The sequence below is a fragment of the Stylophora pistillata genome, chromosome 13, assembly GCF_964205215.1.
Source record: "Stylophora pistillata chromosome 13, jaStyPist1.2, whole genome shotgun sequence".
NCBI lineage: Eukaryota > Metazoa > Cnidaria > Anthozoa > Scleractinia > Pocilloporidae > Stylophora > Stylophora pistillata.
Genome location: NC_142531.1, coordinates 24,391,615 through 24,405,079, shown reverse-complemented (window position 1 = coordinate 24,405,079; position 13,465 = coordinate 24,391,615). Strand labels below are relative to the sequence as shown.

At 37.8% G+C, this 13,465-nt stretch overlaps 3 protein-coding genes across 4 annotated transcripts in view; 2 read left to right on the top strand and 1 right to left on the bottom strand.

Moving 5' to 3' along the window:
* LOC111341043 (uncharacterized) lies at positions 1-4,159 on the top strand. The gene is made up of 3 exons (XM_022947990.2): positions 1-312; positions 1,056-1,348; positions 2,160-4,159. The coding sequence occupies exons 1-3, from the start codon at positions 132-134 to the stop codon at positions 2,964-2,966; spliced, it is 1,281 nt and encodes a 426-aa protein (XP_022803725.1). The 5' UTR covers positions 1-131; the 3' UTR covers positions 2,967-4,159.
* Positions 3,223-6,439, bottom strand: LOC111341040 (carbohydrate deacetylase). Of its 2 annotated transcripts, none has more exons than XM_022947985.2 (3): positions 6,096-6,439; positions 5,331-5,608; positions 3,223-4,733 (listed from the first exon to the last, which is right to left on the bottom strand). In XM_022947985.2, exons 1-3 carry the CDS (start codon positions 6,423-6,425, stop codon positions 4,427-4,429), a joined length of 915 nt encoding a protein of 304 aa, XP_022803720.1. In that variant the 5' UTR covers positions 6,426-6,439; the 3' UTR covers positions 3,223-4,426. The 2 variants fall into 2 exon arrangements, with proteins under 2 accessions (XP_022803720.1, XP_088600252.1); XM_088744126.1 differs by having other exon boundaries at positions 5,331-5,612; positions 6,096-6,235.
* Positions 6,440-7,456: 1,017 nt separating this feature from the next.
* Positions 7,457-13,465, top strand: part of LOC111341039 (GPI-anchor transamidase component PIGS) — a 9,597-nt gene continuing 3,588 nt past the window's right edge. Inside the window, exons 1-13 of the mRNA XM_022947983.2 lie at positions 7,457-7,596; positions 7,686-7,834; positions 8,141-8,237; positions 8,372-8,470; positions 8,785-8,937; positions 9,156-9,265; positions 10,167-10,206; positions 10,442-10,522; positions 10,685-10,743; positions 11,003-11,111; positions 11,412-11,501; positions 12,453-12,631; positions 13,172-13,228. Of these exons, the coding sequence (XP_022803718.1) occupies positions 7,569-7,596; positions 7,686-7,834; positions 8,141-8,237; positions 8,372-8,470; positions 8,785-8,937; positions 9,156-9,265; positions 10,167-10,206; positions 10,442-10,522; positions 10,685-10,743; positions 11,003-11,111; positions 11,412-11,501; positions 12,453-12,631; positions 13,172-13,228 (1,251 nt within the window). The 5' untranslated portion in view covers positions 7,457-7,568. The remainder of the gene's footprint in view (positions 7,597-7,685; positions 7,835-8,140; positions 8,238-8,371; positions 8,471-8,784; positions 8,938-9,155; positions 9,266-10,166; positions 10,207-10,441; positions 10,523-10,684; positions 10,744-11,002; positions 11,112-11,411; positions 11,502-12,452; positions 12,632-13,171; positions 13,229-13,465) is intronic.

The window sequence follows — 13,465 nt, the reverse complement described above, 5'->3', positions numbered from 1 at the left end:
CATTTGACTATAAAATAATTCGAGAATTAGTTGGGAAAGACTCTTAGTATTTTTACAGAGAAGCGTCTCCTGAAGTAAACATTCCAAAGCTAATCAGAGCCCAGAGTTAAGTTCCAACCGTCCCAGTCACAATGTTTTCCAAACATCAGCGATTTCAAGGAATCAAGAGAAACTACAGCCCGGAGACCGTAGAAAAGCTTCGCGGTTCCCTCAAAATCGAGTACTCTTTGTCGAAGCGAGGAGCCATAAAACTCTGGGATCTTTTGACTCGTGGAGGAAATTCTTACGTGAACGCTTTAGGAGCTCTCACGGGTAAGTTACCGTTCTGTACAAAGTTGTTTGGGGAATTGAATTTTGTATCTAACTATTTTAATGGTTAAGACTTTGACTCCACGTGCAAGACACTCTTTTCCCAAATATGGTAGACGAGGATTTTACAAATATGGTGAATTAAGTATGTGGCGCGTAATTTGCCCGACGTTTGGCCGCCAACTATGTTTACTTGATCTTCATCCCGAAAAGCCTCCTTTTGTCAGATTATTAAAAAAAAGACGTACGAATGATTGGGATCTGATTTATTCTTGGCCACGTCAACCCAAGAAATTCTAATGACGTGGAAATGTGGAAAGAGCGAACTTTGGACTCGGACATGAATGAGTAGTTGAGAATTGTGACTTGACAATTTTCCATTCGATTTCCGTTTAAAACTCAAGTACTAACGTAACACAACAACCGCGAAGTGATATTCTTGATTCAGCGTTCAAAGATCGTCTTCCTGGGAGGCGAATGACGCAGAACTACCCGATTTCTACGTCGCATTAAGGCATCGACGTCAATTCAACGTCAATTCATGTATCCGGAAAATTTTCAAATGCTAAATTTTCTTACGTAATGTAAATGTTACATATCCATCGAGAAAAATATTCCATCAAACATTTTAGTTTTAAATTGAGAAAAAAAATAATACAAATAGAGAATATCGTGGCATTATACTATTTTTGCTCAAATAATTATTTATTATCATGCATTTATTTTCAAAATTTTTGTGATTTCAGGTGGACAGGCCGTTCAGATGGCCAAAGCCGGTTTAAAAGCCATCTATTTGAGTGGATGGCAAGTTGCGGGTGATAACAACCTAGCTGGGCAGACTTATCCCGATCAAAGTCTGTATCCTGCTAACTCTGCGCCAAAACTGGTAGAGCGCATCAATAATGCGTTCATCAGGGCAGACCAGATTGCACACATGGAAGGAACAGATAAACACATTGATTACTTTTTGCCGATTGTTGCTGATTGTGAAGCTGGCTTCGGTGGGCCATTAAATGCATTTGAACTCACCAAGTCCATGGTAATTTTCTGAGCTGCATGTTAAGAATTGTAGACAATATTGTATCCACTGTTGTTTCTAATTTTTCTTTCTGTTTTCACTTGCCACTCACTCAAGGCTATTGATGTGATAGGGAAACTTAAAAGTAGATAAGCTAGGGGTCAAGGCAAGGCCACATGTAAACATAAGACCACTGTTTAAGTACACCACAGTTTTAAGACATTGATGGCACCTTGGGGTATAAATAATTTTTTTTGTGTCAACTATTTTGATGTGTAAATATCAATGTTTAGGTAAAATGTTGGTTAATTGAAGATAGATTAGATTGCTGAGTTGCTAAAACAAAGGTTAATTTTATTTTGATAAATGATCATATGGGTTTTTACAAGGACCTCAGTTATCAGATATTTAAAAAGTTGTTGAAAAGATTATGGAGGAAGTTACTAAAAATATTTTTTTCAAACTGATAAAACAGTAAAATACATCAAGAGAAAAAAAAGAACTCCAAATGTGGGATCAAATGAAATGTCTTTCAAGGCTTTATTTTGGATAACCTGCTGATGCTGTTTCAACATGCACTTCTTGTAAAATGAATGTAAAAACACTAGGAAAGAGAATGTAGCAATTCATCAAAGGTCACTTCTGGCTTTTTCCAGGTCTCTTCCAGGAATGACCAGGTAGTGAGTTGATTCAATGCCAAATTCTCAGAACTAATTTCATAGGAAATGTATGATAGATAGTAAAAAGAATTGCTGCTAATATCTTGGAAGTACAGGGGTTAAGTAGAAGTTTTGCTGTAATGCTGATGTGTAGTGGCTTCTTTCCCCACCAGATTGCAGCAGGTGCTGCAGCCGTCCATTTTGAAGACCAACTGGCCTCGGAAAAGAAATGTGGTCATATGGGAGGAAAAGTGTTAGTACCCACCCAACAATTTGTTAAGGTCCTGAATGCTGCACGACTGGCTGGTGATGTTCTGGATGTCCCTGTTGTGATTGTTGGCAGGACTGATGCTAATTCTGCTGCACTAGTCACCTCAGATATTGACCCTTATGACAGGCCTTTCCTGACTGGAGAACGAACACCAGAAGGGTTCTTCCGTGCCAAGACAGGCTTGGACCAAGCCATTGCAAGGGGCCTGGCTTATGCACCTTACTGCGATGTGCTGTGGTGTGAAACTGGCAAGCCAAACCTTCAAGAAGCAAGAAGATTTGCTGAAGCTATTCATGCACGCTATCCTGGAAAAATTCTGGCATATAACTGTTCACCTTCATTCAATTGGAGGGCCAACCTCAGCGATGCAGAAATTGCCGTCTTCCAAAGGGAACTGGGAAAAATGGGTTACCGCTTTCAGTTTGTAACCTTAGCTGGCTTTCACTCCCTCAATCATGCCATGTTCAAGCTAGCACGTGACTACAGAGACAATGGTATGTCTGCCTATACTAAGGTCCAAGAAGATGAGTTTGCACAGGCTAAGAATGGTTTCACTGCTCACAAACATCAGAGAGAGGTTGGAACAGGGTATTTTGATCAAGTTTCCATGGCAATCAGTGGAGGAACCAGCTCGACAACAGCACTCAAAGGTTCCACGGAAGAAGAACAATTCACTCAAAAATCAGCATATGCAATGGCCAAACTTTAAGCCATTCTTGATATCAGTATTAATCTTTAATCTCATTAACAACAGCAGCAACTTTAAATTTCACTTCTTTTAATTTGATTTTATCATGATTTACTCAGACACATTTTAGTGTATTTGAATACTGTATTCTGTTCTTTTGTTGAGCCATTTGATACTAACGTGTATTCATTTGGAAACAAGTTACCACTATTCATATTTTGGATGTAAAAATTAACATAAAGCTTGATTGAAATTGAAAACAAAACATCAATCACAATTTTATTATTCCTCAAGTTATATAGGACTCAGATACAATGAATATATGAAGTTCATATATTTTGAACTGCGGTATTAAATACGTATGATGCACAATCCTTCGCAGTAGGACTAATGATAATTATTTATTATGCAAGGTTTTATGAATAACTTATTGTTTTATGTAGAAAAACACCATTATAACTTAATCTCAGAAACTTAACTTGTCATTCCTGGTTAATGCCTTTCATTAGGAAGTAATTGGCATGGTTTCTTTGCAAATTGAGGTGAACCATTCGGGATTTAGACATTACTCTGTAAACCCACTATTACTGATGTTCTCAGATATATTAAGATTTCATTGTCAATTACCCTTTCCCAGAAATGTTAGAAATGTTTAAGTCGAGACTATCCACACTTTGGAGTCCTTTCTGTTGGTGGCCACCAAGATACCCTAGTTCTTTCTAATAAGTTAATGAAGCAGGTTACAGAGCCAAAGCTGTTTTTTCCAACTCATTGATGAAATACTCATTTGGTGTCCAGTTTTTATCATTCAATCAAGACAAAACATGTCAACGAACTCCATAGTTTTTTTTTTTTTTTTTTTTTTTTGAAGAACAAACTAAATCATGCACTCAGTGATAAAACTAGTGTATTCCATCAGATCTCCATTATTCAGAGTGCAAGTTTCACGTGAAACAGATGGAAGAAATGATACAACATTAAATGAGATCAGATTTGGAAGAGGTCAAAACAAACAAAACGAACAAATAAATAGGGAGGTTAAGTTAAGAAAAACAAAACAAAAATAATTTACTCTTGATTAGTTACTTACCCAGTCCAATATACTGTGGTTTAGCAAGTGTTAGTGGTCTTAATATTTTGTGGATTAAAGAAATCTCTAGCATTGCTATGTTATCAATGAAAGGAGGAAAAATAAATGGAAACATATCATTGTCTTTGTTTAATAGTATGATTTATTACTGGAAAATCCCTGGAAGGTTAAATACATGATTACATACTTTCTATTGTTATTGTATTTTTTGTCTTGTAAATACTGACTTGTGTCATACCAAATTTGATCAAATGAAGGCTTAAAGAAGTTGTTGGATTCAAATTATCCTTGTTGGCACCTTGGCAAATGTATTGAGGACAGCATGGAGAATATTATATGGATATTGATGCTAGGGTTTAATGGTTGAGAGAAGGACATTAAGACAGAGTAACTATGGATGACTTACAAGGTTCAGTTCTTGGAAGGAACAAACTCTAATATTATTAGATTTTAGGTACTCTTGGAGAGTAGGACTCTTGAGTGTTTCTAATTCATGCTCCCTACCATCAGAGCATGCAAACAAATCTGGTCCCTCACCACAACCACCACATCCTATAATACTCTTATACCCAGGATGCACCATGAGCTCACAAACTTCTTCAGAGTCCTTTGTGAAAACATTTTTGATGGCCTGTTCAAGCCTGGAAATTGTCATATCTTTCCCCATGGTACTGAACCCAATAAAATGACTTGAAAACCTACAAATGAAGGCAAATAAGTTAAACAGCAGAACTTTTACCTAACAGCTGTTAGCCTGCGGGTAGCTGTACCCCCCCCCCCCCAGGAGAAACTGAAGGGAGTTGTAAGTACAAAGTCTACTTACAACTGACTTTACAAATCCCTGTTGGAGCTCCTTTACAAACTCAGTATTTGACACATTTCTCTAACTAGAAATTCTTATACAAATGGGCCAGTAGACACCACAGTAAATAAAGACCTAAAAAGAATCTACTTTGTTTTAAAGATCTCACTACAGCAGACACCCGGAATCAACCCTTGTCCCATCTCAACTCATTGCATTGATCTCACAGTTAGAAACTGGTATGTACTGATGATGCCTCATATACTCAGCTGCATTTTAAAAAAAACCACTCAAATGTATACTTTGCATTTGCTACATTTTCATTGAAGGGTGCCGGGAAAGGTCCCATAACTGGCCAGCTATCATAGACTTTGTAAATTTCAAAAGTAGAAGGGTTTGACATGGGCCCTAACCACTAAACCAACAGGGACAGAATGGATCTTTTGGATGACAAATTTTTTTTACCTTGTTCAACATTGTTTCAAAAAGTTACCTTATTCCATAGTTAGAGAAAGTTGACTTGGAATTTTCAGCATCTGCCATAACAAATTTGTTGAAATTTTTCACAGGCTCCTTGATCCATACACATTCCTCGAGGTTTATTTCCACTGGTACTCTTGTCCAACAAATTCCAAACTTTTTCATAACCTTGCACAGAATTGCACACACTTGAGGCAATACATGAACATGTTGATGTCCATCAATATGTGTGGGTACTGATCCTACATTGTCAATAAACCACTGCAGTTGACACTCCACTTCTTCTTTTACCTTTCTTGTAAAGAATAGATATATGTCTGTAAACCCTTAACTTTCATCAGTGACCAAGACAGAATTTCTCCTTACAATACCAATACAATATCAAGCAGATGAGTAGTGAGAATAAAGAAAAATATCAATTAGCAGATTATTAGTTCATTCTCCCAACTAACATCATAAGAACTGTATGGCAGACAGTAAGGAGAATTACTAATAAGATCATGGGAGTGAAAGGGTCAAGTATAATTGATATTCACCTCTTACTTTGTATTGCCCTAGGTATTAAATAATATATCACTGATGAACGTCTCGTTTTCGCTTGTGGATATTAGGTGGGGTAAGGAAATTCCTTCTCACTTGCTAAAAAATTTAATTATACGCCATATTGCCTATCTAAGATGTTAAATGGAATGGTTATGGAATGGCCCCCAAGCTCTCGCGATGTGCCCGGGTAGGTATGAAAACGGGTGGCTTACGGGGAGTACTTAACCGTTCTTACCTCATTTAACTCTATTTCTCCATTTTTCAATGCCTTTCTGAATCCAAACTTACCCCTCATAAAACCATTTGCTGTCGTGAGGGAACCGAGTCGGGATTTTATTGTTCGACCCTCAGTCAGGTTGAGGTGCAATCCTAAGGGTATCGAATATTCCCTGGCTAGTTTTACTGCTTCTAGGGACTTGTCAGCATTCACGAGGAGACTAGTACTCGAAACTACTCCAGATTGAACTGATTCTACAATACCACGATTTCTTTGATCACAATATCCAAAATCATCAGCGTTTATCACAATGTAACGGGTGGCATCCTTCCTCGAATTGTCTGCCATTTTGTTTTGTTAACACAACGATAACAGCTGGTCAGCAGAACAATACTCGTGTCAAGCCTCTGACCGAGTCACAGTGATATGTGTACCCCCGTGATATGTGTACCCCCGCACACATATCACTAGTGATATGTGTACCCCTGGTAGGGATACACAAAACACTGAAGCTTTGCACCCGGGCCTCTTAGAGCTTCAAAGAAAACATGGCTACGAGGAACAAATTTTGTGGTTTTATATTTTAAAGTTTCCGATCCAAAATATAAACGGAAGAAGATCACAATGCAACTGAATAACAATACACATATTGACTGCGATTGCCGCGATATGCGTATCCACATTGTATCCCCTAGATGTATTGGGGATACACATATCACTGAACGGCGATCGCAGTGATATGTGTATCCCCTGACTAACTCGCTGTCGTCTGTCAATTTGGAATCAATAATACACTTACTAGCCATATATAAGCTTAGCTAGTAATTTGCTAGAAAGACAACAGCGCTTGCTTTACCAAGGGATACACATATCACTTACTACGATTTCCGTACTATGCTTAACCCCGAGATATGTTGAGGATACACATATCACTGAACGAGAGATCTCAGTGATATACGTATCCCCTGGCTAGTGCGATGTCGTCTGTGTACTTTTTAAATTTGTCAGTGACAAATATGATTGGGAATCAATAAAACTTGCTGTCAGTTGGTGAAATATCTCATGCACTTACGTACTAGCCAGTAAAGGAGCTAGTAGCAAGTAATTTCAGTGCTAGACAGGCGACAAAGCCGATACGATTGCAGTCACCAGTGATATGTGTATCCCCAACATATATTTTTGTTTACATGACTATTTCGATTCCTTTATATTTCCAATAGATTGTTTGATGTTTGCTACTGGCCCATAAGAACTGTCGGACTCGCGAGTCGTGTCTTTACAGTTCTGATTGTGGAAGATGGTTCAGTGAACGATTTGCGTCTATTAACACAAGCTAGCCGTAATTATTTATTTTTTGGAGGGGAGGGGGGTGGGGGATACACATATCACTGGCCGCCATCTTGGAGGGGGTACACATATCACTAGTGATATGTGTGCGGGGGTACACATATCACGGGGGTACACATATCACTGTGACACCGAAAATGCAAGATGGCGAACGTGGAGAGTGATGGAAGGGGTGAGTGTGTTTGCTAATTCTCATATGTTTCTTTCGTTCAGGTCGCGAGGAACTCATTTTCCTCATTTTATCTATCATTGATATTCCAGCTCTCTCTGAAAAGAGGACACAAGCGTTTGTCTCACTGAGTGTGGCAGTTATCTTCATCTGTATTGGACTTCCACTCTGGTGGAATACTACAAAAGTATACCGAGCATCGCTTCCGTATGATGAAATTGAACAGCTTAACCAACTTAAGGTGAATACTTTATCAGTTTATTAAAGCTGCAGTGATATAAAATCGTGCAATACTGGAGGGTGGAAAAATGTCGGGAAACTAGAGTTTGAAAATTACTAAAAAAAGGAGATATAATAATTTTAACGTACGTATCACTGAATTATTTCAGAAAACGAGTGAAAAGTACATGTAGGACTTGACCAATACAGTAAAAAAAAAAAAAAAAACTAGAGACAAACACTACTTTTGTTTTGGGCTCGATTGTCGTCTTAAAAACTGGAACAGCTGATGATTTCCATTATATTGTTATTTTTATATTTCTTTCAGGTGAGGTATGTAGTAAACCTCAAAGTAGTTCTTTTTGGTCAACAAGATCCAGTTGCTTTGAAAGAAGAGATCGAGAAGAAGCTCAATACAGAGAAAGGTATTATTGATTTATACTCAAGTTAGTGAACATGTGTAAAATAAACAAATAAAGGATATGATGGTGATTAGATTTGAAAATACAACCCTATCACGAAAAGGTCACAGTTTTTGACTTTTTGTTCTTCTGTCCAGGTGATACTTTGATATCAGCTGAATACAGGCTGACAGTTGCAAGGAAAGAAATGACAGATTCTTCAATGTTAACAGAATTAAAAACCAGATCCATGCAAGGTAAGCTCTTTCTTGTTTTGTGGTTAGTCAGTTTATTGTGAGGCAATAAGGAGGATACTGCTTAGAACACATTTTCAGCAAAAAGCTCCAACTAGAAAAAGATTGAATAAATCTACCAAAACATGTACATCTACTAATCAATCAGTTTTATCACTGACTCACATGCTCTCTCTCATAATCACACTCACTGACTTATTCACTAGGACTCACTTACTCACTGGCTCTCTGGTCCCCACTCACTCAGTGACTCACTGTTTGTAAAACAATTTTCTGTAGAAGTTGTTTTTGATATATAAATTATTTCTTGTCAACAGATTTGGATGACTATTTTCAATTACAAAACAGCTTGGTAAATGCAGAAAGTCAGCATTATTCCTTTTTTGTTCTACCCCATGAACCTCCAGAGTTGAACACTATTAAAGGATATGTTGGCAAACATTTTCACAGTATATTATTCAATGATAAAGGTAATAGTTCAAAGAGGAAAAATTTTCAGTTTATTTTTTGTCAAAAAGATACAACAGATGTTGCTATTTTTTACATTCATACTAATAAAATGCAAAGGAAGTGAAAGAGATAATTAGATATTTGAATTTGAATGATATCTACAAGTAGATACAAATGGAACAATTTTTATTCAATCCAACATGCAATACTATGACTATATTGTTTTGCATCTCTTTAGATTCAGCAAAGCTTGCTTCAGTTATTATGGACATTGTTGGAAATATTTTTGTTAACGAACAAGAAGCAAACAGGCCATTTAACTTGGCTTCGAAAAGGCAATTTGTTAAGGTATAGAAGACTGATTTCTTGTGTGTACTGGTACTTTTGATTTAATAACATATTGCAGGATCCACAGAATAAAGCCCTTGTTACACGTGTCATAACATTTGTGTTACTACAACAGCGCCGTAGTAAGGATATGAGCATTTGTGGTCAGCTGTTACACCCCTTTTTTTGTAAACTCGTGTTAGTTGCCACCATGTTGTTGTTATGACATGTCAGTCAGATCCATGTAATCCTTTGCCCATTTAAGGCAACTAAGTTGTTATCTCAAGAAGATTTGTTACTTCTAAGCCAGATCCCAGGATTGAAATTTCTTTTTCTTGCAAATAACAACGAAACTCCTTCAGGTGTGAGTTGACTTTTGAGGGCAGCCACAATTCAGTTCTCCCTCTGTTTCATGATAGAATACAAGAGGACAATTCGGGAGAAAGAATCTAGCAGTCTATTTAACAATTATTCCACGAGCGCGCATTGGATATGAGATGATAGATAGCCAATGAAGCGCATAGCGCCGAGTTGGCTATAATCATCTCATATCCAACAAGTGCGAGTGGAATAACTGCTTTATTAAAAACGCCCACAAGATATTAGACAAATCTTGCCAAATCTTAAATGTTTTAGCTGCCTTTTAAATTTAAGCTGATGGGTATGCTTACCATATTTGTAGATTATGGTATATTGGCTAGGCCAATAAAAAGTCTTGAATTGCATTTTCCAATGATCCAGTTTTTAATATAAGTAGTTATTTAGCCAGTATCTTCCATGTACTCTTTGACCCTTGAGAGTGACTAGCTTCTAATTTCTGGACAATATCACCCCTGGATTAAACATTAAATGAGAATAGAACAAATGATCACAACTAAAGAAGCTCTTGATTGTTAAACAAATTCAATAATTTTCTTTTAAGGACTCTGTGGAAAGTATGCGTGCACAGAAGTCAACAACAGGTTGGAAGTTGTATTAATATACAATTATAGCCCACTCTTGTGAAGATATCTCTTTTATGGTTATGGGTATTGTATATATTAAAAATAATTAATTTTTCAGTTTTTTTTTTCAGTTTTTTTCCTTAAATAGGTAGTATCACAAAGGAGCCTCAACACTCATATCAAACATAACTTTAGCCATACAAAGTATCGTAGCTAATACTGTACCTGATGACAAGTACTTCTTTACTGAAAGGTTTGCAGGTGTCCTTCACACTTTTGAACTCTGATCCAGACTCAGTGCTGGCTGAATGGGATATAGAGGCTGCTGTTCAAAGTGAGTAATACATGAAAAAGAACCTAACTTTGTTATTTGTAGTTTCTCTTTCTCTCTGTCTGTCTGTCTGTCTGTCTGTCTGTCTCTCTCTCACTTGTTTTGTTTCTTAGAACTGCAAGGGTAATCTCACTTAATTTCTCTTTGTTCCCTTTTATTATCCAGAATATTTGGATCCCTTCCTGTTAAATTTTCCTCATCTGGATATAACTGTAGACTCCCAGGTAGGAAGAAACAGGCCCAGTTGTTCAAAGGGTGGAAACACTATACAACAGATAAATTTCTATCAGGCAGATAAGTGTGGACAAAATCTACTGCGCTGTCCATTGGAGAGAGATATATCCAGTGGATGGTGTTATCCACCCTTCGAACAATCAGAACTAGACCTTTCCAATTTTATTTATTGTAGAATTTGTCTTTTGTTGTTTGAATTTCAGCACTGGACATTAGCCTTTATTAATTCAGTGAATATTACCATTTCAGGTTCTTCATTATAGCAGCCTTCAAATTAATCCCAAGAAGGATGGCAAAATCTTCTCTCTTCACTATGATGACCTACCTCATATGATAAATCCCATTGAAGGCAAACTTGGTAAGAGTTACATTTAATGACAAATCCTTACCCCTCCCCCTCCCCCTCCCTTCTCCTACCCCTCCCTTCTCCTACCCCTCCCCCAATTAACCCACCTCTGAAACCAAGAGATTGTTTGCTTGAACCCTCTCCACATTGTGTGATACTGTAATGTTTTATGCAGAAATTATCAACATGGTTGGGCTTTGAATTATAGTATGGGCTTTCACATTCCCATGGTTTGGAACTGCTAGCCAAAAGCAGCTTTAATATTCAGAGTGAGTTCTAGTTATTTTGACATTTTGAACGTTGTGCTTGCAGGTTCTCACATCTCTTTGTATCCAAGTTTGAACTTTGTTGTGTATGTCCCATCTATGAAGCATTCACCCATTTACATGAAAAATAAGGATGGTAAGACTGCATGAAGATTTAGTTTTTTATTCTTTTTAACCATTTAGTCCATTGTAGATCGATGGTTGATTTGTCGGCATGACTCCAATTAACAAATGGTAAACACTACAGCGTACACTATTGAGTTATGGATGCACGCGGGAGGTTGCTAAGCACGAAAGAAGCGTAAGAGTCGCTCGAGGCGATAGCCGAGAGCGACTCTAACTTCTTGAGTGCTTAGCAAACCTCCCAAGTGCATCCATAACTCAATAGTGTACGCTGGGGTGTTTACCATTTGTTTTATGACATAACATTGATACATTGTAACTAAAGAGTTCCCTTTTATTTAACAGATCTTACGCGACCAGAAAAAACAATCGCGCGCGGAAAAATAGTCTTTGTATTTGCTCACGTCAGCAGCGTACACTCATGGGCAAATGGGGGACGCTAAATTGACCAATCAGAGCGCGCGCTTTACTTTGGTTATGTTATAATACATTGTTGAGAAGTAAGTTAATAACCTGAAGATCTAATAACACCAACATCAATTTCTCAGAGCTAATATACAAAAAAAGTGGGGCAGACATCAGGGAAAATTAGATCGAAAACTTGATTGAGAACGTTTTGAGTGTAAAGATATCTTACATAGATTTAAAAATTTGGTTTAATTGTCATTTTCTTTAGCCACCCAGTGTCTCAGGATGTAAATTTGTCGGATGAATTTAGTGAGCCAGGAGCTTGGACTTCAAATTTTAGACGGTTCATGGAAACAGAAAAGAGTTTCCGTTGGACTCAACAAATGCCTGTTACCTGTATCACAGGTGGCCGAAGCATACTGAGCAAGTTGGAGGAATTTCAAGAAATAGCTACGATAAACTTATTTGAGCTTTGTGGATCCCGCTGACAATCTACTTTAGAATATTTATTCCTAAATTGCCTGATGGTAAGAATTTTCAACACATTTTTCTGCAGGCGAGCTGAGCAGTAGCAATGCATTCTTGAGTCCACAGTGGGGTGGAATCATGATTTACAATCTACCACCGACCACAACAACGAATAACACCAAACCGCAAAAGATAACTGTGGAGATGAAACCAATCATGAACGTCTTCCTATCGCAACTTAAATTGTTACTAGGAATGATGTCTGTGGTAAGAAGTAGTGGAACTTTTAACTGAGGTGTTTTAGAGTAAGAACTTTTAACTGAGGTGTTTTTGAGGCTGTTTCCAATATGATTGAGGACTAGTAATGTACACCTGTGATACGAACGTTTCGCAGCACAACGAGATACAACTGCGATCCCATTACGGAAGTTGGAACTCTGACGGTACTGTCTGAAAACGGACGCAAGTGGTCCGAAGTCGGGTGATAACTTCCGAAAACGGACGCAAGTTTCCGAAATCGGACAGTACCATTCGATAATGGACGCAAGTGTCCGAAGTCGGACAGTACTGTCCGAAAACGGACGCAAGTTTCTGAAGTCGGGCGGTACCGTCCAAACACAAAAGCACATTTCCGAAATTGGACGGTACCGTCCGAAATGCACCTCTGAGGTAGGAATTCAGAGACACTGCAGACAAGTTAGCACTAACGATTTAAGGTGCTATCGCATCTTTTCCCGTTATCATTGTCGCATGATCACCCACAAAAAACAAAGGCTTATGTTATCTCAATTCTTCTCTGTGTTGTAGAATCTTCCAAATGGTATCGAAGTGAGAATCGCTGATGATGCTGGGGTCACAAAATGGGTAAAGTTGTAGCCGATTTTATTCTTTTTTCCCCTTCTTACCTCGAAAAATACACGAAGACATTTACGAAGTGTTAAAAATGTTAAGTTTCTTTATTAGGCCGGGTAATAAATATAACACTGTAGAACCCCTATTTTTTTCTTCAAGTTCTGTTGGAAAAGGTGTTTCAGATTAGCTATTTCCTTACGTAGAAACGGGAGAAGCGTGTGCGGTGGATGCGGGAGAGCACTGGGAATA

What these genes read in the sequence shown, in the direction of transcription:
- LOC111341043 (XM_022947990.2), top strand. Translation starts at nt 132, where the DNA reads ATGTTTTCCAAACATCAGCGATTTCAAGGAATCAAGAGAAACTACAGC. An exon ending in CGCTTTAGGAGCTCTCACGG is followed by an intron (nt 313 to 1,055) that starts GTAAGTTACCGT and finishes TTGTGATTTCAG; the next exon opens with GTGGACAGGCCGTTCAGATG. An exon ending in TTGAACTCACCAAGTCCATG is followed by an intron (nt 1,349 to 2,159) that starts GTAATTTTCTGA and finishes TTTCCCCACCAG; the next exon opens with ATTGCAGCAGGTGCTGCAGC.
- LOC111341040 (XM_022947985.2), bottom strand. Translation starts at nt 6,425, where the DNA reads ATGGCAGACAATTCGAGGAAGGATGCCACCCGTTACATTGTGATAAAC. An exon ending in GAGAAATAGAGTTAAATGAG is followed by an intron (nt 5,609 to 6,095) that starts GTAAGAACGGTT and finishes TTTACAAGAAAG; the next exon opens with GTAAAAGAAGAAGTGGAGTG. An exon ending in TTCTCTAACTATGGAATAAG is followed by an intron (nt 4,734 to 5,330) that starts GTAACTTTTTGA and finishes CTTCATTTGTAG; the next exon opens with GTTTTCAAGTCATTTTATTG.